The sequence below is a fragment of the Podarcis tiliguerta genome (genome assembly GCF_965153285.1).
Source record: "Podarcis tiliguerta genome assembly, chromosome: 4".
In the NCBI taxonomy this organism is placed as follows: domain Eukaryota; kingdom Metazoa; phylum Chordata; class Lepidosauria; order Squamata; family Lacertidae; genus Podarcis; species Podarcis tiliguerta.
In genome coordinates this window covers 61870809-61896575 of record NC_139537.1, presented here as the reverse complement: position 1 = coordinate 61896575, position 25767 = coordinate 61870809, and the positions used below count along the sequence as shown (strand labels likewise).

The window sequence follows — 25767 nt, the reverse complement described above, 5'->3', positions numbered from 1 at the left end:
GTCTTGGTAAATGTTTCCCCACTCGCACAGAGATGTAACAAAACAAATACATTTATTAAATTACTAAAAAGGGAAATGGGAAAAAAGAAACATATCCTTTGGTAACCTTGAGCAGTGATATTCCAGAAGTCCAAAGAACCAGGTCTAGCTGCACATTTGAAAATTTATTTACTTACAGGGTACAGTTGTTGCAAAATGTTCTAGTCACCCTCTTTCTGAGGTGACCGCCAAGCTGAGAACATTGTTCTTGGCAGAATGCCACCGGAACAGCACATAGAGCTTGCTCCTAATTGATGAGCTGAGGCCATGGCGGCTGGATGGATATTACAATATTTTCTAATGCTTAGAGCGTAGGCAATGGGGTGAATCCAAAATGTGATACTTCAGCAAAAGTGTATAAAACAGAGCACAGCAAACAATTGCAGGTAGACCTCTAATCAGTAACATTTATCATCCTCATCCTTTCTATTTAAAGACCCCATACGCTCTGGAGATCTTGAAGCTTTGAAGGAATGTGAGTCTTCGGTCTGTGGATAAAGGAATGTGAACTGACTGTTATAAGGTAAAGAATAATAATAATAATAATAATATCTTTATTGTCATTGCCCCCTTCGGGGACAACGAAATTACTTGGCTGCTCCATAAAAACACTAATTAAGAAAATATAGTAAAATATATAAAACACCAATTAAAAAATATAGTAAAATACAGCAAAGGAGATTTGATGACTTTCAAAGTCCGGGCTTCCCATTCAGGGCCGAGATCGCTCTGGAGAAGAAGCTGTTCTTAAGACGGCTTGTTCTTGTCTTCATCGTCCTGTATCTCCGTCCCGACGGCAAGAGCTCGAAGAGACAGTGACCAGGATGCGATGGATCTTTTACTATGTCCAGTGCCTTCCTATGGCACCTTGTGGCGTAAATCCGCTCTAAGGTGGAGAGTGGGCAGCCAACAATGCTCTCTGCTGCCTTCACAAGCAGCATATGAGTTCCTGTGGTTCTGTTCTGCCTATGCTACATATATAAAGGATTTGTCAAACTCACCGAGAAGATGTGTATCAATAGATATTAACTACAGTAGTGGAAAGGAATCTATGTGTTTACAGGCAGTGCGTCACTGAGTACCAAATGCTGGGAGATAAACAGGAAATAGCTGTCCTCTTCATCCATCTAATCTCTCAAATGTCCCTGCTGCAGGACACAAAATTCTGGTCTATCAATCAAGGCAATCACGGTGTTATATAAATTTTAGCAGTTGATTGAAAAGGTCAACAGATGCAACATCAGTAGTTGTTTGTTGTGTCCATACTAACTCTGGTGAACAAACAAAGCGCTTCGTCTTGGTCTGTTGTTACATAACACAACTACAAGTTTGTCTTGTGAGACTTTTGTGAATTTTTATTACAATAAACTCCATATCATCATCACATTTTAATATACAGACAAAGAAATATTATGTGCAGGTAATATCCAGTGTTTCTTTTCTGGGGGTACTCAAGGGTACGCAGTACTGTCACCCCCCCCCCCCCCCGTTAAAAGTGTGGCACTTACTGTAACAACTTCATGGTGAGTACCACACTTTCCTTCCTTCCTTCCTTCCTTCCTTCCTTCCTTCCTTCCTTCCTTCCTTTCTTTTTTTAAAAAAGCACTGGTAATAGCCATGGTGTGGATATTGAACTCCATATATTTTTAATAAAAATTATCTTCTTTCAAAGCCTATTTTCACACTGCATACAGCTCACTAACTTCAGTTTTGTGATTCCGAACAATTTTTACTTCAGTCTCAAATAAATTTTAGTCAGGTGTGGGATTACAGCCTAAATTGTGTAACTTGACATTTGTTTTTATCTCCCCTACCCCCACTCTCACCTCTGAGTCTGTCTCAGCATTCAGCATATGTTTTGATACACTCTGGTTATGTCAATTTTTTAAAAGCAAAAGTTGGTTAATAAGAAACACACCTTTTATAGGATTTAAGATACCACTTTGCAAATGAAAATATGGCAATGTGTTTCTGGGAGGGCAAATCTTCAGCTCAGGCTCTGCAGAAAACAGGAGATATCAGCGCCAGATTTACAGGTACAGTGGTACCTCGGGTTAAGTACTTAATTTGTTCCGGAGGTCCGCTCTTAACCTGAAACTGTTCTTAACCTGAAGCACCACTTTAGCTAATGGGGCCTCCCGCTGCCACCGCCCTGCCAGAGCACAATTTCTGTTCTCATCCTGAAGCAGAGTTCTTAACCCGAGGTACTATTTCTGGGTTAGTGGAGTCTTTAACCTGAAGCGTATGTAACCCGAGGTACCACTGTATATGCAGTTTGCGTTCAATTAGGCCCCTGTGTTACTGAGGACCCCCACAAATTATTAGTACACATTGTTAGCTGTGAGGATAATTTGAAACATGAAAATAATGAGCTGCCATAGCTGAATCCTCGTATTTTAGTTTGTTGCTTTGTTTCTACTCTTCATTTCTCCTACTCCCTGATTAAAGTCAATGGACCTAGGTCCATTAGGGCAGAGGTTTCCAAAAGGATTCCTGTGAAAACCTTCATTGGTGGCCCTGAAGAGGGGTGGCAGACTCTGAGCTTTCAATAGAAAAAAAAGTCTCTAGCCTTTCTAGAAAGAAAGTTATGAAGTATAATGTACAGGTACCCTTTTAAGTCATTTCTGTTAAACGAGTCAGCCTGACTGCTCCTGTCTCTCAGGGGTTGTTTTTTTTTTAAAGTCTTATCAGTGAAGTCACAGCTGTGAATGAAAAGTGAGTTGTTTGGTCAGCAGGCAATGGGAATTCCTGGGGTCCTAACAAGGCCACATTTATAATGGTGAAATTGGAGAAATTGTACCAGGGCCCATATCAGCAGAGCCAAAAAGCACTGGGCTTTTTTAAAAAAAAAAGTAAGTCTTTTGTTCTTCTAGACAGAAAGTTATGAAGCATAATGTGCAGGCAACCTCCTAAATGTGGGTCACCAACCTGACAGAGGCAGAGGGCCTATAATAATGTTTCTTCTAATTCTGCAACACAGAGCACTTGTGGAGTTGAAAGGGCCCATCTACTTTCAACTCCAGCTGGCTATGATGCTAACTCCTCCACTTAATTGCTGAAGGAAGGGTTTACCTGGGCAGCTGCTGTGGGACAATATTAGAGAGGAGAGGAAAAAGTAGGATAGCTGCAACCTCCCTGGATTTTTTGAAGATGCTGAGGATGCGGGAAGCAGTAAGGCTTTTTCCTGATTAATCCAATTGTAGGGTGTTTTTTTTTGGGGGGGGGAAGCACTCAGTTCAGAGGCATCATGATCACCACCCTTTCTTCCTGTCTGGCCCACAGCAGGGATAGATCCCAAATTGTTTGGGGAGGTGAGGGGAGCACAGTACAAAGGCAGAAACAGGGTTAACATCATCTCATTTTGACAAAATCTTGTTTAATTAGGTGAAGGAACAGGGGCACCCCAAAGAGCTGTGCACAGCACCCCACGGACCATAAATCCACTATTGGGACGATAAGGTAGGTAACGTGCATATGACGTGCTGGAATGTAGTTTATAAACAGAAGGCTGAAGCTGCAAACCTGTGCCCATTTACCTGGAAGCAAGTCCCATATACTCTTGCTCCTGAGTAAATATGCATAGAGCAGCACTGCAAGGCTGAAATCCTAAACACAAGGAGACCTTCACCCAACACAGCATTATCAGTTTATTTAACAAGCCTATGAGGCCGGAGGCCACACAGTAAGTTTCATGACTGAGTAGGCATTAGAGCAAGGAATTCTTGTCCTAGCTCAGCCCCACAGCCACTACACCAGGCTGGCTCAAAGCAGGCCTTTATCCCAACTAAACATGTTTTAACGTTATGTTGCATATGGGTAGCAATCCCGGGCCTCATATGCTAGAGCGCCAGGGCTTCTCTTGGGAAATATAGTTCCAAGGACAAAGCCCTAGCCTACGCCCACATTGTCGACACCGTCACAAAACTACGATTCCCAGGATCCATTGGAAACAGCAATCGGGGTAGCTGTTGGTTGGCCCGACACTGTGCCAATCAGCGCGCAGGAAAATGAACCGGGCTGCTCCGCCTCTAGCCAAATCAGGTTCAACGGTGGGCGGACGCGAAGGGGGGGGGGCTTTATTGGATTCCCTGCTTTTGATTGACGTGGGCAAGTTACTGTACTTTAAAAATGAACGTGTTCAGGAGAGCCCCGCACCTCCGACATTCCTAGGAAGCGCTAAATTTGAAAGAAGTGCTTCCTTGAAAGAATAATAAACAGCAACGTCACTTTCTTTTATTGTAAATCAGATGGATAATTAATTCCCTTTTGCTCCCACCGCAAATTCATTTCTCAACCCGCAACAAGATCCAGGCACGCGCTCGAGCAAGAGGGCGCCGTTTCCCTTTGTTTCCGGGGCAACAGCCGGGTAAAATGTTACTTTGGAACGTGCACTTCGGGCTCGTGGAGTCCAATCTTAAAGAAACAGAAAAGACGCTAGGAGTCAGTGACTGTTTTTTTTTTTTTTGTCTTTGTCTGACAGCTACTGTGCTTTTAAAATGCCCCACGACGAGTCCCGACAGGCAAAAATAAAAATCATCCGATCTAAAGATGGCAACTGCTCCCCCCTTTAATAATTTATGTGCCTTAGACCTGTAGATTTTAAATATTTATCATCTCCAAGCAAAACCCTTTTTTTGCTCATTTGACATCACAGATTGGGGGAATGATGATGATGATTAAATGCCCAGCAGGTAGAAATTTAACAGGTTTAGCCTCCTCGCCGCTATATTTTGACAATGGAGCGGTTATTCCTGCTGCATTTCGGCCTGTGACACACTCGGAAAGCATGCAAGCTCCTTAAGTCCACTCTCCAGTATAGATCTAGGCATAGCTTGTAATAGTCTGGGCGAGGAGGCAACAAAAAGTCGGCGATTTGTTCCTTTGTCTTTGTTAGTTTACTTTCGTCACGCGGCTTTTAAACTCAAGAGCCCCACCGGGGAAAATCCCAAAACGTATGAACATGGCAAAGAAATGAACAGAACAATCAACCTTTATATAGATTTTGTTGACTCTTTTCTTTTTATTTTTTTAAGGAGAGCGCTATTATCGCAAAGTGCTGCACCCGAAGGAAGTTTGCTTTTAGTTTTATATACAGTACTGTATATTAGTCATACTTCGCTCGCGCAGGGAGAATTCCACCACTTGCAAATGGGAACCCGAAGTGTTGGTAGACGTGCTTAGGAGGGGAATGTGATGCTCAGTACGCGGCACGTGTTTTCCGGGTGCTGCATCCGGAAGCCTCCTGCTCAAGAAATGTGCTTGGTGCGCGGTGGTTCCGTGTGACGCTTTGTTCCGGAGTGTAAAGGGATTAATTTTTTTGCTTGGCTCGTTTTGCTGGTTTCGTGTCGTTTCTGCTGCTGACATGATCCCGATGCCGGTGGTGGTTTGCGTGCTGGGGGGCTGGTGTGCCGTATACCTGGCCGACACCGCACTGAAGGTGAGAGGGGCGCTTGCCCAGCCTCGGTTGCTACAGAAGGAATTTTTATGGGAACTGTAGAACGATACTTAACTTGCGTAAGGCTAGAGAAAGAGGAAACTGTATGGATGGTGCAAATATAGGACTATAATGGCATCCCGAACGATTGCAATACGCCTTCCTTCCCGTAATCTAAAGTCTAGATTTTGCACGCACACACTCGAATGCCTCCGTGCAAACACTCCGTCACTAGGGGGCGTGTAATGCGGGAGTTGCTGAAATGAAAGGCGATGTACGAATATAGGAGTGATTTCCCCCATTTCTTCCGCGACAGAGCCCTTAACTGCTGCAAGAAGGCCAGGCAGAAATTCAGCAGGTGCAGCTGTCCAGTGCCTTTCCTGTTCAATGCTTGCCTTTCTTGCAGCTTATAGAGGCACAAGAGAAATAAGACTGATTGTTCAAGTCTTGGGATACGCTCCTTTTCCTTCAGATGAAATCGCGGTCCACCGTGCTTTTGCATTTTTACCCACCATGCCTCTCTTCACACGGAGTCGGGAGTCTGTATCCAAGCTCCCTGTTTATGCCATAGCTGTCAACTTTTCCCATTTCTTGCGAGGAATCCTACTCGGAATAAGGGAATTTCCTTTGAAAAAAAGGGAAATGTTGACAGCTATGGTTTACGCCCATTGTGCATAGGAAGCAGAGCTGCACAGGGGCCTATCCATCGTTTATATACACTGGATTTTGTTTTGTTTGTAGTGTACAGACCACACAGATTCCTATGCATGTTGAGGATTTAGGTGTGTAGGTAGAGGGAGACAGATGTTGTACTCCATGTCTGCATAGGATGTATACACACACAGCATGAGAGCCAGTGTGGTATAATGGTTAGCGTGACCTGGGAGACCAGGGTTCAAATCTCCACCCAGCCATGAAGCTTACTGGGTGACCTTAGCCAGTCACTAAGCTCTCAGCCTAATTTCCTGCGCAGGGTTGTTGTGAAGATGAACTCCTTGAAAGACAATGTGATACATATATGTAATAGATAAATAAAATAAGTGATACTAGTAGCACTTTCTAGTAAATGATTCTGTGATTTGCTGTTCACTCTTGGACTCTAGCAGTTATTGATTTTTCTATCTTTTAAGAAGTGTGTCTTGCCTTCTTTTTGAAAAGTTATGTTTTTAACTTTAATTTTGGAAGTGAGTTTCAAAGATGAGGTGTGTGACACTATATTTATATTTGTGTGTGACTCCCCACACCGCCACATTGGCTTAGGTTCAACATATGTTAGACTAAAGCTAATGATGTGTAAAATTGTACAGCTGCGTCTGTCCATAAGCTCTAAGGGTATACAGCTGTAACTGCTGTTTGTTTTTACCTGACCTAAAGAACAGCCCATCCTTGGCGTGGGAGAGTACAAACAGAGCTAGCAAATGCAACATGGACAGCGGGGGGACAAATCAGCACAAAATAAATTGTGAAGGGTGCAATAGAGATGCTTGAAATACTCCTGTGAAATACCTTCTATGTCTCACTGTTTTTTCCCTTCTGTTAGTCATCTTCCTCCCTGAAGACATCTTACGAAGACTGGCTCACATACTATGGTTTAACTATCTCTCCGTTTCACATGCGATGGCAGACGGCCCTCTTCAACCGCCTGTTTTACAATTGGGGAAGATGGAAGCCCAGACTTCTTTATCTATGGTATTGTTTTAGAACTATAATTCAGGCTTTAGTGAGACAATTACTGGAAATTCTTTTGTATCCTGCTAGTAAAAACAGTTAACATTCTGAGACTGATTGCTTACACAATATTTTATAGCTAAAGAGAATAGCCTTTTGTTTTAGACTTGAATAGCCTTTTTATGTGTGTATGTGACTTGTTTCACATGCAATAGATGCATGCTGCTGGTATTGAAGACTTAGGAGTGATAAGGCAGTTGCCCTGTAAAATGGGATGGTACACCTCAGGCTCGGGGGCCAAATGCACTCCTGCAAGTCCCTCTATCTGGCCTTTGGGACACACACCTTTCTGAGCTCTGCTTTACATCTTCCTGGAGTGTTTTTGCTTGGCTGGAATGTGTTCTGGTACTCTGATAATGCTTCTTGCTTGTCTAGATGGAGGCTAGAGAGTGTGAAGAAACTAGATTAGTGTAGAAAGGTAAAACTTCACATGTGTTGTTCTGTCCACTCTAACCCTGCACCCCAAAAGCTTGCCCAGAAGGGAAATGCGACCGTTGGGCTAAGAAGATTCCACACCCCTGTGGCTAAATAATGAATGTACTGGTTGGGTTTGCCAAATTGGTCTTGGCATCTGATGTTGAGGATGGCAGCAGGGCTTCAGTTCCCACTAGTGTGCTCTCATTGGTCTATGGGCTGTTCCAACAAAGCATCATCACAGTTTAGGAGTCCACTACTGAGATTATATTATGACAGCATTTCTGCCTTCATTTCAGGTTTAGTGCGGGAATGTTTTTTGGCATAGCTGCTATGTTTGGTTCTGTTATTCTCCTTGGGAAGACACTGATGCAGACACTCTCTCAGATGCTAAGCGAAGCGCCTGCCGGCCAGAATGATCAGATGCTGCAAGTTGTGGTGAGTTTTATTGCTCTACTTACAATTTAAGCATTGGACTGTAATCTTAAATCAATACCTCCAAAGAAGGCATCTCCTTTTCATTAGAGGGTGTCTCCAAACCTAGCATTTTAAAATACATATATAATTTTACTTAAAACTGTTTCTAGATCACCTTGCCAAGGTGGCTTATAATAGCTGAAAATACAATGTGAATCAAACACAGAATTAAGAATAGTAGTCCAGAGTGGGGAGCACTTTATTCAACAAGGGCAATCCTTTTAAAAAATAATAATTAAAGGTACTAGCAATGATGCAAAGCTGAGCACCTCTGGAGAGGACCGTACCACAATTTTGGAGTAGCTGATGTAAAGGCCCTACCTTTATGTGTCCAAATGCATCCCTTTCAGATAATTTATGTACATTCTTATTTATGTACATGCCACCTTATACGTACCTATATGAGCATAAGTGCCATTCAACCCAGTGGGGCTTACCTCTGGGTAGACATGTATAGAACTGTAAGGTTGCTTGTGGAGTTGCTAAGACATGGGAATTAAGGATATACTCCATATGCTGTCTTATTTGCCATCACAACAAGTACGCAACACAACAATGAATGCTGAATGATAAAATAGGAGCTACATTTTTTACGACTATGCCTTCTACCAGGACATGTTTCACAGACGAAACGTGATTTTCTGTGGTCTTGTGGAGTTACCACTTGGCTTGAGGAAAAGCACATTCTTGCTGTTTTATGAGAGAGGCCTGCTCAGAAATGATGGAGAGCACAATCCTTTTGGCAAGACTCAAACAACCACTGTGAGGTTTGCTGGTAGGCCAAAGCAGTAGATTTTGTTGGGCCCAGTCTTCTCTGCAGGCTTGAAATTCGGAATGGCACAATTATGTTATAGGGTAAGGAACTAACAGGAGAATGCTTGGTGTTTATTATTATAGGCTTCCTGTAGTTTCCACATAGACAGAGCCAATTATGTAGCACGAGAACCAGTGTGGTATAATGGATAAAGTTAAGGAATTGGGACAGGGAGCCCTGGGCTGGAGTTAGTGACATTGAGTCCTATCCCCACCATATATCCATATAACCTACCTCACAGGATTTTTGTGAGGGTAAAAGTGGGGTAACTTTCACATAAGCTTCCCTGAGCTCCTTGAAGAGAAAGGTGGGACATAAGGGCCTGTCTTTGCCTTGCTTGCTATCCTGTATCTTCTTGTGTCTTGTGAAAACAGGTGCCTGGTGTAAATCTTCCCATCAGCCAGCTGTCCTATTTCTTCACAGCTATCCTTATCAGCGGCGTCATACATGAAGTTGGCCACGGGGTGGCAGCTATCCGGTAATGCAATCCACTTTTTTCTTAACTTTGTGATGAGAAAAGTTTCTGGAGGATTTAATTACGTGTGAATATGATACCATATGAGCTTATAGTGAGCATATGCTTAACCTCCCCTCATCCGAAATGAGATTCAGCAAGGGGATGAGGTGACGGAGAACTGCAGTCTTTGAAATTAGTTTCAGAGGTGGATATCCACAAGCTTCCTTTTTCCGAACATCCTTGGGACACTTGTGTAAAGCCTTCAGTAAAGTTAACCCCAGTTGCTCCTAGTAGGCCCTGAAGCTTTATGAGGTAAATTGGAAAGAAGACCAGTCATTGTGTGGACAGCTGCAGGGAAAGATGGCAGCCCAAACTCTGCAGAGCCAGCTTCTGGCTGTTCTCTTTTTCAGCTTTCAGCACCTGCTGTGAGCCTGATAGGCCAATATCTGCTATTAATAAAAGGGGATCTGGCCCAGAGTAATGAATCATCTCCTTCCTTCATTAATCTCCTTCAATCACACCTCTTAACTCTCAGGTTCTTAGGAGTCTCCTTATTCTTTCTGCCACCCCTTTTTCCTAATTGAACCATTTAAAGTTGTTGTTCCACCTTTCTCTCTTAAAATCCACCCTCTGTCCAGAGAGCTGGTGCAGAGACTGAGCTGTGAAGTCTCTTTTTCAACACTTGTCTCTGCCTTGGGATTACTAGGCAAGCTGCACTTTCTCATGTACAACATTATAATACTAACGTACCTTACAGGGCTGTTGTAAGGACTGGAAGGTTGCCTATTAATTTATTTGGTATGTTTCTATCCCACCTTTCCTCCAGGGAACTCAAGGTGGCATACATTTCCCCCTCACAATAACCCTGTGAGTTAGGCTAGGCTGAGAGACTGTGACTGGCCCAAGGTTATCCAGTGAGCTTGATGGCAGAGTTAGGATTTGAACCCTGCTCTCCCAGGTTCTAGTCCAACACTCAGACCACAGCACTACACAGGCTACTGGACCAGGCTCAAGCTGTTAATATTAGCTTACAAGGCCCTATAGCATTCAGGGCCAGGTTACCTGAGAGAACACTTTCTCCCATAGAGACTTGTAGGGTCACTGCAATCAAGATGTGCCACATCTTGCAGGTGTCCAGATGGCAACAACCAGGAAGAGAGCCTATTTAGTGGTGGCACCCATACTATGAAATCACCTCCAGCTCTCCCAGAATGCATCAACTATTACAATTTTGATGTATGCTGATGACCTTTTTGTTTTCCTGGGCTTTTTGCTTACCTTTATGGTTTTTATGTTTATCTGGCTACTGATTGTTTTCTAATTTTAATCATAATTGCACATTTGTTTGTATTTCTTATGACTGTACACTGCCTGAAAAACCTTGACTGAATAATTGATTCAGTGTTGCAAATTTGTTTTATTCCCGTTTCTTTTAGAGAGCAGGTTCGATTCAACGGATTTGGAATCTTTATATTTATTGTTTATCCAGGGGCGTTTGTTGATCTGTTCACCACCCACTTGCAACTCATTTCCCCAATCCAGCAGCTGAGAATATTTTGTGCAGGTAAAATAACTTTCCCTTTTGTTAACGTATAACATAAATTGTGCTGTGTGTTCCTTAGAACATTTCGGTGTTGCAGATGGAATCTGGAAGTGCCTGGTAGAGCACGGGAGGATGAGTTGTTTCGTTATCCCATAAGCCTATAGCCTTGGAGCTGTTCAAAGCCTTTTGGAGCTGAGGTGTGCAAAGATAATACTTACCTGATCATGAAGGAGGTTTTCCCAGGGTGAGGCTCATCCATTGCACACGCTGCTCCCTGTGATTTCCCCAAATGCGGGCAACTCAACTGCATTAAAAAAAGAAAAAGAAAAAAAGATGTGAAAAATATCTTGAGCAGAGATGTAGAGGTTTGTGTTGCCAAGCAATGAGTCTGGCCTAATCTAACAGCAGATGTGCATGTACATAAGCATTCCCTAACCAGGTGCCCTGCAAATTCTCTAGCATGATGGAAGCTGTAGCCCTAAATATCTGATGTAGATAGTATTTTCTGTGAGTATGCAAGCTGCAACAAATTGGCAATGTGTCTATATATAGCTTCCCTGCCCTCACTTCCACAGTGAATCAGGGGATCCTACGTAGCAGTAAGTTGCTGTGCTGATCAGGTTCCTTCCATCTTCTCCCAGGTGGGCCGAAAATAAATCTAGTTTTTTCTTTCTTCTCTCCCACTGATTATCTGTTTGGTGGGCAGAGGCCAGAACTAAATCTAGATCTCAGGGCTCATAAATCTCTAGACTGGGCTGTGTACTCACACTCCTTCAAGCTTAATACATCGGGGTCTGTAATTGAAGGTACTGGAGTTGTCAACAGCACATGCATCTTAGAACTACAAGAACAATCATGCCAGCAATGGGTTGTTGTTTAAGAAAAGCAGGCAGATGTATAGTGGAATACAATCTGTCTTGCTAATTGAAATAGACTGTTAAGAGCAAAAATTGTGTGTTGGGATGGCTTCAAATGGAAAATAAGATGGCTCAATCACCCATTTAATTTGAGCGTTCATGGATATTTTGCTTACGAGCAAGAGGATTAGCTTTCTGGCTAAATTTATGTGCCAATTTAGTTTTAAGCCAGATGTGATTTAAAACACTCTAAGGAGAAGAATATTATTATTAAAGCCAGCTCTAGTAATGGAAATGTAGACAAACCCTTAGCTACACGATTATAAACAGGCTGGTTTGTTTTACTTTCTTCATGGCAACTCAAAGCCTCAAGGAAATCCAAAGAAATGAAAACTGGGATTGAAGTGCAAGGATGATGTAAAAACACATTCATAGCAAGCATCTGTCATCAGGTTTAATTACTTTTGGCTTCTGCAATAACTTGTTGGTTGAAATGTGAAATAAGAATTACACCTCCGGTCAGGCAAAATGTTCTACGAAAAAGAAAGACATGTCAAAGTGGTATGTGGGTTTGGCTGCGTTGACAGTTCACAATTCACGTCCAGGGTGTGGGGTGATGATGTGGGGACTTGCCCCTTCATAAAGGCTTTTTTCTTTTCTTTTCTTTTGCAGAGCTATATTTGCAAAAAGAAATTACTGAGCAATCTCTCCACCCCACCCCGCATAGAGCCAGGATGGATAACCCCTGGCTTTTCAGATCATCTGCAGGAGCGTCATTAGTCATGTCCTGAGCTGTCAAGGCTCATTTGACAATAACATTAAACTGAAACTTTAGTGTTAATGTCCCAGTCCTGTGGAATACTCTGCCAACAGAGATTCGGCAGGTGCCTTCTGTGCCAACTTCCCCGATGAAACTTTTCTTTTCTGTCAGGAGATTAAGAATGTATCTTTCCATAGTAGCTAATTTCTGATTTTAACTTTTTAATTTGGTTTTTATTGCATACCTTTGTGCATAATTGTTGTAAACCTCTCTGGGTTTTTTTTTTAAAAATGAATGGTGGTAAATGTTTTGGGCCACAACTCCCGTCATCCCTTAAAATTGGCTGTGCTGGCTTGAGCTGATGGGAGTTGGAGCCCAGCAACACCTTCCGGCCACAAGTTAGTCACCTCTGATGTAGAGCCTTACTGCTTCTATATAACTTCTGCTACGGCAATTTTGGCACAGTTACTTGAAAGCAAGCCCAGTTGAAACCTTGGGGTTGCATACGCTTCAGGTTACAGACTCCACTAACCCAGAAATAGTGCTACAGGTTAAGAACTTTGCTTCAGGATGAGAACAGAAATCGTGCTCCGGCGGTGCAGCAGCAGCAGGAGGCCCCATTAGCTAAAGTGGTGCTTCAGGTTAAGAACAGTTTCAGGTTAAGTACAGACCTCCGGAACGAATTAAGTACTTAACTCGAGGTACCACTGTAGTGATAAAGCACTTAGCAATTACTTATATCTGTTTTCATTTTTTTGCAGTAATATGTATATATTAATTCTCACTTACATGGACAATCTTGTAAAGTAGGATAGTGTTGCCCTCTTCAATTACAGATGGGGACTCAGGCTAAAAATTTGTGACTTGGGTGAGGCGAGAGTTGAACCAATAGTCTTCTGGCTCACACTCTTGGCTGCTACACGAATCCAGCTCTTAAACAGACTCTTATGTCCAAATAATAGTGTGCAGGGTGGTCTAGCAACATGTGACCCTTCCGTATTTGTGCTCTTGTGTGGCTGGATCAGTTGAGTCTGAAGGAACTAGCTATGGCACCCAAAAGCTATGAAAGCATACTCTTTATTGCGAGTCCTTGCTATCCTTATGAACAGTGTTCTGCTGACATACTGTGAATCATGTGATCGCTTTTCAGAGGTTGACTTAGGTCTGTTCAGTATTCATTCAGACTTCAGTCTTGCCTTTGGGATCCCTTTCACAGACCCCACCTATCGTCATTGCAGCAATGGCCCCTTTGTGTTTGAGGCTGGATTGGTTCCCATTCATTATTTATCCTTGTGCGCTGCTGCTTTGTCCATTGTTTATTAAGAGTGATGCGGTGTTTGCCTTGGAAGTTCTGCCAGGTACAGCCTTAGTCAGGGCTGGCACATTACAGCGCAGTCTTAGCCACATCTACCCAGACTTTATCCCTATTGCATTCAATGGAGATTACCCCCATGTAAGTGGGGTTTGGATTGTGTTGCCTTTGTCTTTGAGATCTTAATTTTAAAACCTTCCGTCTTGACGTATAACTAGGATGGTTTATTCTTCTCCACTTAACAGTTTGTCACTGTCGTAAATTTAGAAGCCAGTTCTAATAAATTAAGATTCTGTTTCATCTGCTGTTTGTTGCATCGGTAGCCAGTGTGGGTTTTCTTTCTTAACACGTACGCTCCTTCTGTTTTTATAGGAGTCTGGCATAATTTTGTTCTTGGAGTTGCAAGTCTTGTGGTCCTCTTCTTCCTGCCAGCTATTCTTTTCCCATTTTATTACACTGGTGCTGGGGCACTCGTCACTGAACTCACAGAGGTAAGAGCCATGAATAACTCAGGATTTAGAAAGAGTCCTCCATAACACTGGGCAACAATTTTTTACTTTTTGAATGTTGTCTAGATTTCTACAACTGATTTAGGGTATTTTTGCCCTGCTGAATCAGAAAATGGCATCCGTTTCTCTCCATCAGGTCAGGTTTAGTGTAAACTGAATGGTGGGCATTGATAAAGGTACGTACACGTAAACTGCATGTTGCTTCACCATTTTTCAAACTTCAGTGCTTGAACTTCCGTTTCTTGGAACTCCTGTAATGCTCAGCGGCAGGGAGGTCTCTCTTCAGAGTCCAACAGTAGTCAGCCATCATGACTGCGTCCCAGTGACCCTGATACCTGGTCTCCATCTCTTTCATGTCCTGATGTCATCTCTTTCATTTCATGTCATCTCTTTCATGTCCCCTGCTCGTCACTCATTGAACCCAGGTTCTCAGGAAACCGGTCCATATGTGAAAATAGGTAGTGCATCTTGACACTCATGTTGCAGCCCAGGTTTCTGAAAGCAGTCAGCATGTTGTTGACAAGTTCTGTGTAGTTTCTGGCCTTATTGTTGCCAAGAAAGTTCTTCACTACCAGAACAAATGCCTTTCACGCTTCCAGTTCCACTTCGTTCATTGAATTTCCGAACTCTGGATCTCTGATGAGCTGACGGATCTGAGGACCATCAAAGATGCCAACTTTCAACTTCTCCATGGTCAATCCTGGAAAAGCCTGGCACAAGTAAGTGAAGCAGTCACCATCCTTGTCCAGAGCCTTGGTGAACTGCTTGATTAAGCCGAGCTTGATGTGCAGTGGTGGGAAGAGTATTATGTCTCTGTCCACCAGAGGGTCGTTGATGACGTTCCTTTCTTTGCAAGGCACCAGTTCCTCCCGCACAGGCCAGTCCTTCTTCGTGTAATGCTGAGCACGGTCCCTACTATCCCACATGCACAGAAAACATGGGTACTTGGTGAAGCCAGACTGTTGTCCCAACAAAAAGTTCACCATCTTCAGGTCAACACAAATAAATCACTTATGCTGATCATAACCAATTTTCTCCAGCACATACTTCACCGCTCCATAGTTCTCCTTCAGTGTAGTCGAGTGAGCCAGGGGTATAGAGGCAAACTGGTTGCCGTTGTGTAGCAGAACACATTTCAGTGATTGCTTGCTGCTGTCAATGAACAGTCTCCAATCTTTGGGTTCGTACTGTGGCACTCTAAGCTTGAGCAGAAGCTGCGCAATATCTGCACAGTACACCAAGTCCTTCTCTTCCGAGAAAAAACGGAGGTACTCTTGATGCCTGTTGCGGAAGAAGCTGATGCGAGCACTGTCAGAGAGGAGGTTTTTTTCCTTCAATCTGGATGCTAACAGTTCAGCAGAGTCCTTTGACAAGCTGAGGTCGCGAACTAGATCATTCAACTCCTTTTAGGAAAATGGATGTGGAGCATCATCTTCAAGAACCACTTCTTCATGTCCTTCAACACTGGAGGCATCTTCGTCACTAATGTCAGGAAGTTCTCCGAAGATAGGCACTGGAATTTCATCACAATGAGCTACAGGACGACATGCTGATTGAAGATCAGGATTAACTTAGTTTTGATCCCCCAACTTTATGCTTTGCTGCACCAATTTATGGAAGATTTTGAGGTTTTTTGACTTCATACTGATCCCTTTTCGACATAATCACCCAGAACTATCGGACCTGAATACTTCTTGTCATTAAAATAATCATTTCCAATCAAAACAATTATTCAACATGGCATTTTACCCCCACCAACTTCTTCTAAAATGCTCCACACAAGCGTACATGTGAACAAAAACGTAAAAAAACGACATGTGGCCATAACTCAAAAACTTGACCTGATTGAGCAAAACCAATGTGATTTTTGGATTCAGCGCATCCGATTCGTCCTAAATCAACTGAAAAAACGCAGACAACAAATTTGTTGTTGACCAGTGTAATCTGTTAAGTCAAGCCCTGCAGTTCTTTCACTCCTCCCCAAAAGTGTTTGTGCTAGGAAACTTGATTTTTTGGTGCTGCTGCTTCATGGAGCCCTGGGGCTGGGTGAAATTGCTCATCCCTGTTCCATAATATGGTACTAATTGCTAAATTTTCCATGTTAATTGACCCATTCAAAGTACTCCTTGTCCTAGAGCCAGAAAGGATATGCTGTTGCCACTGGAGCTTCCTTAGAAAATTTGTAGCACCACTAATGATAAGTCCTGATGCAAAGACTGTGGACTAGTAGTAGAAAGCGTAGTGAGACTGCCTCTGGCCAAATTGACCTTGCATACTGGGATGGGCAGGAGCCCATTGATGGCGCAGGGTGGTGCATTTATGTAATGAAACAATAAAGATTGGGAGATAATCATAGAATCGGGGTGTTGGAAAGGATCATAAGGGCCATCTAGTCCAATGCCCTGCAATGCGGGAATCTTTTGCCCAACGTGGGGCTCGAACCCATGACCTTGAGATTAAGAGTCTCATGCTCTACCAGCTGAGCTATAATAAATCAGAAGTAATCATTCTTGAAGCAAAGGGCCTGAAAAAGAAGCTCCCAGACAGACATAGATACATATACATTCCAGTGCAGTCACTGTCACAAGGAAATTTGTCCTTGGCCTAATTTTAAAAAGTTTATTGTTGATACAGCACTTTAGAAAGTTGCTGTGCTTCTTCTGGAAGGCAGGAAAGTGTTAAGGTGGGTTTCTTTGGGTCCTTTTGGAGACAGATGGCAACAAAATGAACCCTGGAATGGACATTTTCACATTAAGGCACTTGGCTAACTGAGATGCATCGATTGCACTGTCTCAACTTTTGCCAAAACTTTTAATTTCTCATCATATCTTGTATGATAGCAATTCATGAAATCCAAAGTGTGTATTGACTGTGGTCTGCGCACAGCCATAGTCCAGTTTTAGAACTATGTTTTTAGGAAATATTCTTTGTTCCCCTTCCCATTAGAGATGTTACTCCTTCTGTATTTTGGAAGAATGGCAAGAGACGGAGAGATCCAGGCACTATTTGGGACAAGGGTGCATACAGGTTTTACAGCTTAATGTTTTGTTGCACTTAGGATTCTCCTGCTAATGGGCCCAGAGGGCTTTTTGTTGGTGACCTTGTCACCAGTCTGCAAGACTGCTCAGTTCATAGTGTGGAGGACTGGAATTCCTGCCTGGGAAAGATCTCTCTGAAGCCACAAACAGGCTATTGCATAAAGACATCAGTGCTACAACAGCTAAGCTACCCATCTAGAGGTATAGTCGTTTCTATGTTGTTGGTTGTTGTTATTCTTAGTCATTTTAAGGATGGTAAAAACAAGGCCTTTGGCCATTTTCCCCCTGTTATATCTGATGCTTTAGTTCTGATGGCTATCTTGGAATTTGTATTAGGGTAATATTTTAATTTTGTGATCAGGGCTGGAATGGGGATTGTTGTATATTTTAATACTATTGTGATGTTGAATTTGTTAGCCACCAGGTTCTATTGAAAATTGGTTTTGGAAATATTTAAGTATCTAAACAAATGCCTGTGCATCTATCTTGCCTGCCTAGTACATTCTTTCTGTGGTTGCCTGCTTAAGATGGATCAAAGCCAGATAACAAATAGATGAGTAACCCAGTCATGTGGTTTTAGTTTCTGCAGCGCAAACCGTAGTCTGCACCCTGACAACTGGAAGAGCAGCCTAACCTTGGCAAATGGGGCAGATGCACCTCCCTTTGTCCTGCTCAACATTGGGACATTACTACTGTAGAATAAGGATTTGGCCTTGTAGAGCTGTTTCTAAATTCATAGGCTTCCTAAGTAGCTGATAGGATACTTCACAAAGGGCTATTTCTGGGCTCTTTACACGCCTCATCTGTGCCATCATATTCTCAAAACAGCAGTTGATGTTGAAGTCCATCTAAGTGGGTGAACACAATTTGTGGTGGCACAAATTTCGCTCTTTAAGCTGTCTTAGCAGGAGCATCTTATAACTTTGGGCTATGAGGCTAAGTATCCTTCTTACACTGCACAAAATAACATTTCACTACTCATTAGTTATCCAAGATCTTCATCTCTTCTTTTTCTTTTCTGATGTAGCATCGTGCCAGTTAGAAAATGACAAGAGGGTGTTCCCCATCTCCACCCATCTCTTGTCCTGTATCCACAAGTTGGCTCCCCGAGTTCCTAGGATTTAAATATTTTTATGTCTGTGGTGAAAAATGTATAAACTTTAATGACAGTTTTTCATTATGCTACTGTTATAAATAGCTTTGAGATTCTCCTCTGGCCAAAAAAGATCAGTATAAAAACATGAATCTAAATAAGTAGAGCCTTTGGGCTTTAAATATTTTGTAGCTGTGCGTGTAAAAATACTCAGCAGGCAAATCTGTTACCAACATCATACGTCTATTTAATTTGCATTGATAAATGTAATTTGATTTAGCTATGGCTATACCTACAACTTTCTTGCAAACATAGGTTAGTTTTCAGCCAACTTGTCTGTCCAAGTGTGTTTGCTAATAACCCTTAGTAACTGTAATTTTGTAAGGGTTCTGGTTATAACCATTTACAGATCCTTTGCCCTTGCTCAGAATAACAGATCCAAAGGCTCTTGTATGCATCAGTACTAATTCAGCTGAATACTTTAGACTACAGAGAGAGCTTCAAAGGCAAGGGCTCAAGTGGGTTTATTCAGCATGGTCCCCCAAACTTGGTTTGAGTACCCTTGACAGTATCTAGATCATGCATAGGAAAACTCCGGCCCTCCAGATGTTTGGGACTACAATTTCCATCATCCCTAGCTAACAGGACCAATGGTCGGGGATGATGGGAATTGTAGTTCCAAAATCTGGCGGGCCGGAGTTTACCTATGCCGGATCTAGATGTTCCAATTGAACTGTGTTCTTTTCTGTTCAAAAAAACCTTCACAAAAGTATATGGGAGAAATAACTCCACCATGAATTGATGACAACATTTCTCACTAAAGCATGAAGCCGTCACAGGGAACCATGCCTTCAATGAAGGATAGTGGTGGCTGTTGAGTCTTTTGTTTCTTTCGCTCGGGAGTACAAATCTAGGAAGCTGTGATTTCTGAAAATCTAATAATGAGTTGTGTTTCTCTTTAGGTTTTAAAAGACTTGACGGCACTGTTGAATGTTGTAGCAACAACAGCCTCACAGACGTCTGCTTTTCTTACAGTAATAACTTAAACGGTCAGTCGGTAAGTTAGCTGTGCAAACTGGCAGATCCAAACACCAATATATATGGTTGACAGGCACCACAAGGTTTGTTTTGAAATGTTGGAGTTGGGCTCTTAAACTGAACTTGGCATATTAATCCAGTTGTAAACATATTATCCTCATAACACAATCTGTGTACTTGAGAAACAAAAATAAGGAAGTTGAGCAGTCATACTTCTTCTGTTTACTTAACCATTTGAATCCTTTCCTACATGCAAGCAAATTGCAGTGACCTCCTGACACACATGTTTAAGGCCTGAGCTAAGAGAGCTAAACTGGCAGCCATTTAACTAAATTTAAGGGTGGGTACTGGTTTTGAGGGGACACGGGTGGCACTGTGGTCTAAACCACAGAGCCTAGGGCTTGCCGATCAGAAGGTCAGCGGTTCGAATCCCTGCGACAGGGTGAGCTCCCGTCGCTCGGTCCCTGCTCCTGCCCACCTAGCAGTTCAAAAGCACGTCAAAGTGCAAGTAGATAAATAGGTACCGCTCCGGCGGGAAGGTAAACGGCGTTTCCATGTGCTGCTCTGGTTCGCCAGAAGCGGCTTAGTCACGTTGGCCACATGACCCGGAATCTGTACGCCGGCTCCCTCGGCCAGTAAAGCAAGATGAGCGCCGCAACCCCAGAGTCGTCCGCGACTGGACCTAACGGTCAGGGGTCCCTTTACCTTTACCTTACTGGTTTTTAAGGTCCTAAGCAGCTTGTGGCCAGGTTTCTAGAGGGAAAGCCTTCTTCCATATTGTCCAGTGCAGCAGCTGTAGCCTGCAAAAGAAGTCCTATTAACCACCTCACAGCCTGCCATGCCCATACTTAGTGCTGTAGAGTGATTACTTTCTCCACGGTGATAATTACTTTCCAGAACAATTTCTTGTGGAGATCTGGCAGGCTCTAACTGTTGTATGTTTCTGCCAACAGTGGAAAATACCTGTTTTACCTGGTTTTACTTGGCCTAGTTACTCTGATCAATATTTTTAACTTTGTTTCATTGTAATATTTTGTTGCTGGGAGGTGTGTGTGTGTGTTTCTAAATGCCTCAGCATTTCTTTTTAAAATGAAAGATAGTTCATAAATTATTTTAATAAGCAATGTCAAGAAGATCATGTATGCCTATGGGGCTGTAGCTTGGAGCAAGGGGTGATAAAAGGGATACGCATGTCAAAACTAGAATAACTGGATCACAGCCATTCCCTGAAGTCCAGCTTTGTGTTTGAAGAAGACACATGCGGTGAAAAGTGCTTGTGAATGTGCACATGAAGTGACTCCCTTATGGGGAAAAGTTGCAACATTTGGGACTTTTCACATTAGAGAAAAGGAAAGAGGCGACATGATAGAAGTCTATAAAATTACACATGGCAGGGAGAAAGTGGATAGAAAAAAAAGCTTTTCTCTCTCTCATAACGTTAGAACTGATGGACATCCAATTAAGCTGAATGTTGGAAGATTCAGAACATATCAAAGCAATTCTTCACACAGCACATAGTTAAAACTATGGAACTTAACTCCCACTGAATGCAGTGATTGCCACAAACTTGGGTGGGTTTGGAAAAGGATTGCACAGATTCATGCAGGAGAAGGCTATCAATGACTACTAACTAGTTATGATGGCTGTGCTCTCTGCCTCCATGGTCACAGGCAGCAATGCTTCTGAACAGCAGTTGCTGGGAGTCACAGGAGAGGGGAGAGGGCTCTTGTACTCAAATCCCGCTTGCTGGTTTTCCACAGGCATCTGGTCGGCCACTGTGAGAACAGGATGCTGGACTAGATGGGCCATTGGCCTGATCCAGCAAGCACTGTTATAGTCTCTACCTGCATGTTTATGTAACATCCCAGGTCCAGTATGCCTGTCTGCCAGCACGGAAAGCGATTGAGGCCAGCCAACTTTGCCGAACCAATACGGATTGCCGGAGGGAGTTTGTTCCAAGTTTGTGTGTGACGCCTTCTCTGGAAAACCAAACTAGGCTGATCCGAGTGAAACATCCACCTCAGATGGATATGCTGTTTGTTGGGCACCCGCTGCATCTCCAGTATACAGGTTGGTATGATTTTGCGGGGAGATTATAAACAAAGCTGAGCATGTGAGTAACTAAACGTCATAGGAAATTTGTCGGCAAGTTGCTGGTGTAGCTTCCAGTGAATTCAGCCATCCCCCACCTTTACCAGTGCTTTATCTGTGTGATATGTCGATGGCGCTTGAGGCTGTTTTCTGAGTCAGACTCAAAACTGCACTCCACTCTTCCTTCCTGCCCTTGAGTAGTTGCAGTAAATGAAGTTATTGGAAGGACCTCAAGGGTCATCTAGCCCAAGCCCCTGCTTCATGTGTTTAAAATACTTAGATGTGGCAACATGGAAAAGATTTAAAGTTCTCTAAACTTTAAAGAAAATGGGCTTTATTTTGTAAGCATGCCCTTCATACCTGTTGATTCAAACAATCAATTTTATACTTGGGGATGCATAAACAGATAATTGGGCCTAGGTAGGTAGTATGGTCACCCACATCACCCTTCCATTTGATTTCCACAGGCTAACTTGCTGTCATTTATTTAAACTAATATCTTTACCCACAACAGGGCCTTCTTGGTGGTGGTTCTTTACTTGTGGAATGCCCTCCCTGGTGAGGGGCGTCTGTCTCCCTCGTTATTAATTTCAGGGGGCATTTTAAAACAATTCACCCAGGCTGAAAGATACTATTCCTAGCAAAGCTGAAATCATTAGCTGTAAAAATACATTATTGTTTTTAGTTGTTCTTAATGCTTTAAAAAATGTTTTTTATATACTTTGTATTTACTTGTGTTGCTTTGCTGCCTTGTTGTTTGCCACCTTGGGCTCCCTTGGGAGGAAGCAGGGATCTAGAAGAAGAAGAAGGAAAAGAAGAAGAAGAGAGCCCTGATTCTGTCAGCAAATGGTGTTTTTAATCAGATTTCTCTGAATGCTTAAAGTTTGTACCTTTGGGCTTAAAACCAAATCTCAAAGAGCAGGGATAATCCTCTCAACAATGTAGATTATTCCTCTTCCTACTGTTACCTTCCTTACCATTTCTTCCTAGCTTGAAGTTAAGCTCTGACACCAAACAATTGAGTTGGAATGGAATCCATTTCCTGTTTGTTGCTGCTTTTTCTGCTGTCATAATTGCGTCTGTGGTACTTCAAATAAGAATATTTGCTTTATAGTCTTTGATAATAAGAAGTACAATTGCTCAACTGTAAAGTAGCCACAAGCACATCATATGCTTAGGCCTAATGTTCTCATAAAATAGAGCTCATTAATGTATGACTACATTGGCAATAGTATGGGAGAACAAAAGCTATATTTGTCATGAATGCTCAGAAATGAGAGATGTTTGTATTCTGCCAAAATGTTCTTCACTTTTGTATGCTTGTAAAACTTTCTTTTTTGTTATTCTTTAAAGTGAGTCTCAGCAGTTTTGTACCTCGACACAGCTTCTTCAGTATTGATCTGCCTGTGGTAATGGAAACATTTTGCAAGTATCCTTTGTTATTTGTGTCAGCTTTTCTAGAGAAGACACTGCAAATATCTCTGCAAATACATAAAAGGACTTTTGAGGACCAAAACAATTTGATTTTTCAAAAAAGATATTGCTCTTATCTAGGTTGTGTAGATTTAGTTTAGAATTAAAGCTTATTACATTTATACATTGGTTCCTACTAAGGGTTTCCACTAAGGTATGTGAAATATAGTGTTAGATTTTCAGATTCTAATCCTAGCACTTCTGTCCTGTTTTCTAATGTTCCTTTCACACTGCAGTACCTGTTACATTATTGAACTAAGGATTTGTTACCAGTGTTGTGCTATATTCTGTTTATACCGGTGATTGTGGTGAGGCACAACAACAAACATCAATGGAGAACATCACTACTCTCCAACCCTATCCTCACATGCATTCCTCTCGTCCCCACGATACCCCCATCCAAAGAGTGATAAAGAACTGTTTGCCAGTATACCACCTCAATTTTTGTCCCCTTCTATGATTTTCTGGGTTAATGGGGCTGCAAATGGATTATTTATGGAACCAATTAACGCAGAAATGAGTGTTGAACATCTGCTAGTTCCCACTAGATTTCCAGAATTGGCTTTTATGTTGTGTGAAAGCTCAAATACAGCATGGAAATTAGAAGTTAGGGGAACATCAGGGCAATGGAATAAACTGCTGTGCGAATGCAACCTAAGAAAATTCTGAGGTGATATATTCAACGGTTTAAGGGCTGAGAGCCATTGTCAAGTTAGAGATGCTTTAGCTCAACCATTGGTACAGCCTTATTGAGGAGTAAGGAGAGTCCTGCAACTCTATGGACTGCCTTGTCTTTTTATCATGCTGTAGCAATGCTCAGTCAAGTAGGGGAACCTAAGGCCCTCCAGATGTTGTTGGACTCCAACTCCCATCATTCCTGACCATTGTCCATGCTGGAGCTCATGGGAGTTGGAGTCTGATAGCACCTGCAGGGCCACAGCTCCCCATCACTGCTCTAGCTGCTTTAACAGTGTTGAAGCTGAAGGCTTTCTAAGATTTGACTAAATAATTTGTATATTCATAACTCCCTTAGAAAGGCTGTATCTGTGATGGATAGGCCTGTAGGATGCAAGACACTGCCAAGTCCAGCAGTCTTTCATGCCTATGCTAAATAATGCTTGTGGCTGACAGGTGTAACAAATTATACCCATTAAAGTGTTTCACTGCACTTTGCAAATGAGTACCATACTGTGAGCAATATATAAATTTCTCTACATGAATAGGAATGGTATATAGGTTTGGCTGTAAATTAAGTGATGGCCACTTATTCCTTTGATGATCATAACTGTGGCATGGAATAGAAATGGTGTGGCCAAACTTCAGCTTTTGGTTTATTTGGATCGGTCTCCCAAGTTAGAAGCACACCTTCATCTATCCTCTAGAACAGGGTTTCCCAAATTTGGGTCTCCATCTGTTTTTGGATTACAGTGCACATTGTCCCTGCCCACTGGCCCTCCTAGCTAGGGATGATGGGAGCTGTAGTCCACAAACAGCTGGAGACCCAAGTTTGGGGAACCCTGCTCTAGGAGGTATGAAATGTGGAATTAGAAATATGTACACAGAAGTGAGAGTAGAAATGTTGATGTGATAATAGAGCACGTGTGTGCATAAAGCAAGGATAAAGGTAAAGGTAAAGGGACCCCTGACCATTAGGTCCAGTCGTGACCAACTCTGGGGTTGCGGCGCTCATCTCGCTTTATTGGCTGAGGGAGCCGGTGTACAGCTTCCGGGTCATGTGGCCAGCATGACTAAACTGCTTCTGGTGAAACCAGAGCAGCACATGGAAACGCTGTTTACCTTCCCGCCAGAGTGGTACCTATTTATTTATTTACTTGCACTTTGACGTGCTTTCTAACTGCTAGGTTGGCAGGAGCTGGGACCGAGCAACGGGAGCTCACCCCGTTGCGGGGATTCGAACCGCTGACCTTCTGATCGGCAAGTCCTAGGCTCTGTGGTTTAACCCACAGCGCCACCCGTGTCCCATAAAGCAAGGATGGGGCATGGTTATTCTTTTCATGAAACATCATACTTAGAGGATGGCAGTGAAACCACCTCATTCCTGTAGCCAAATCTTTTAACTTGCAGTGTTTTCTTGCTGCAATGAGTGTGTGTTTTCCGCTGAGCTCCAATACAGTAAGTAAGCTGGTCTGGGTGGCAGGCGGGGAATCAAATCTTTTAAAATGGAATGCAGCAATATGAGGGCAGGTTTTCTTCCTCTTTGCTATGTGCTCTTTTCTATGCAAAGAATCCAACACTCCCAGTTTACATGTAAACAGTACAGATACATATAAATGGCACAGATACATGACTCCATTGCTTCTTCCTGCCACAGATACTCTGTGCCTACTGCATATGCTCCATCCTCACTGAGCTGTTTTGGCTTTGCTTCTCACTTAGAAAAAAATTCTAACATCTGCAGTCCTTGAGAAACGCCCCCCCCCAACCCTGTTATAATGCCCTCTCATTGGTACAGGGTGCCATTTTGGTTACCTAAGGATTGGCACTTGGGAAATGCAGTTGATAGTATATACCAGGTGTGGGGAACCTTTGATCCTCCAGCTGCTGCTGAACTACAGTTCCCATCATTCCTGGCCATTGGCCTCGCTTGCAAGTTGCAATTCAGCAACATCAGGAGGGCCAAAGTTTCCACAAAACTGGTATATATAATCGCTAAGCTTCTAACTTAAGAA

The 25767-nt window shown here is 42.7% G+C and overlaps 1 protein-coding gene across 7 annotated transcripts in view; it reads left to right on the top strand.

The window, feature by feature from the left end:
- Window positions 1–25767, top strand: part of MBTPS2 (membrane bound transcription factor peptidase, site 2) — a 39752-nt gene that overhangs the window by 12272 nt on the left and 1713 nt on the right. For 2 of the 7 annotated variants that reach the window (XM_083439459.1, XM_083439460.1), the window contains exons 3-11: window positions 7014–7162; window positions 7915–8053; window positions 9281–9384; window positions 10800–10927; window positions 14208–14326; window positions 17403–17583; window positions 19438–19532; window positions 21382–21583; window positions 22958–23033. In XM_083439459.1, coding sequence (XP_083295585.1) covers window positions 7014–7162; window positions 7915–8053; window positions 9281–9384; window positions 10800–10927; window positions 14208–14326; window positions 17403–17583; window positions 19438–19532; window positions 21382–21583; window positions 22958–23033 — 1193 coding nt within the window. Of the gene's footprint in view, window positions 1–3423; window positions 3499–4158; window positions 5477–5727; window positions 5832–7013; window positions 7163–7914; window positions 8054–9280; window positions 9385–10799; window positions 10928–14207; window positions 14327–17402; window positions 17584–19437; window positions 19533–21381; window positions 21584–22957; window positions 23034–25767 lie in introns of those variants that run through there. The other 5 variants (XM_083439463.1, XM_083439461.1, XM_083439464.1 and 2 more) reach the window with 5 other exon arrangements.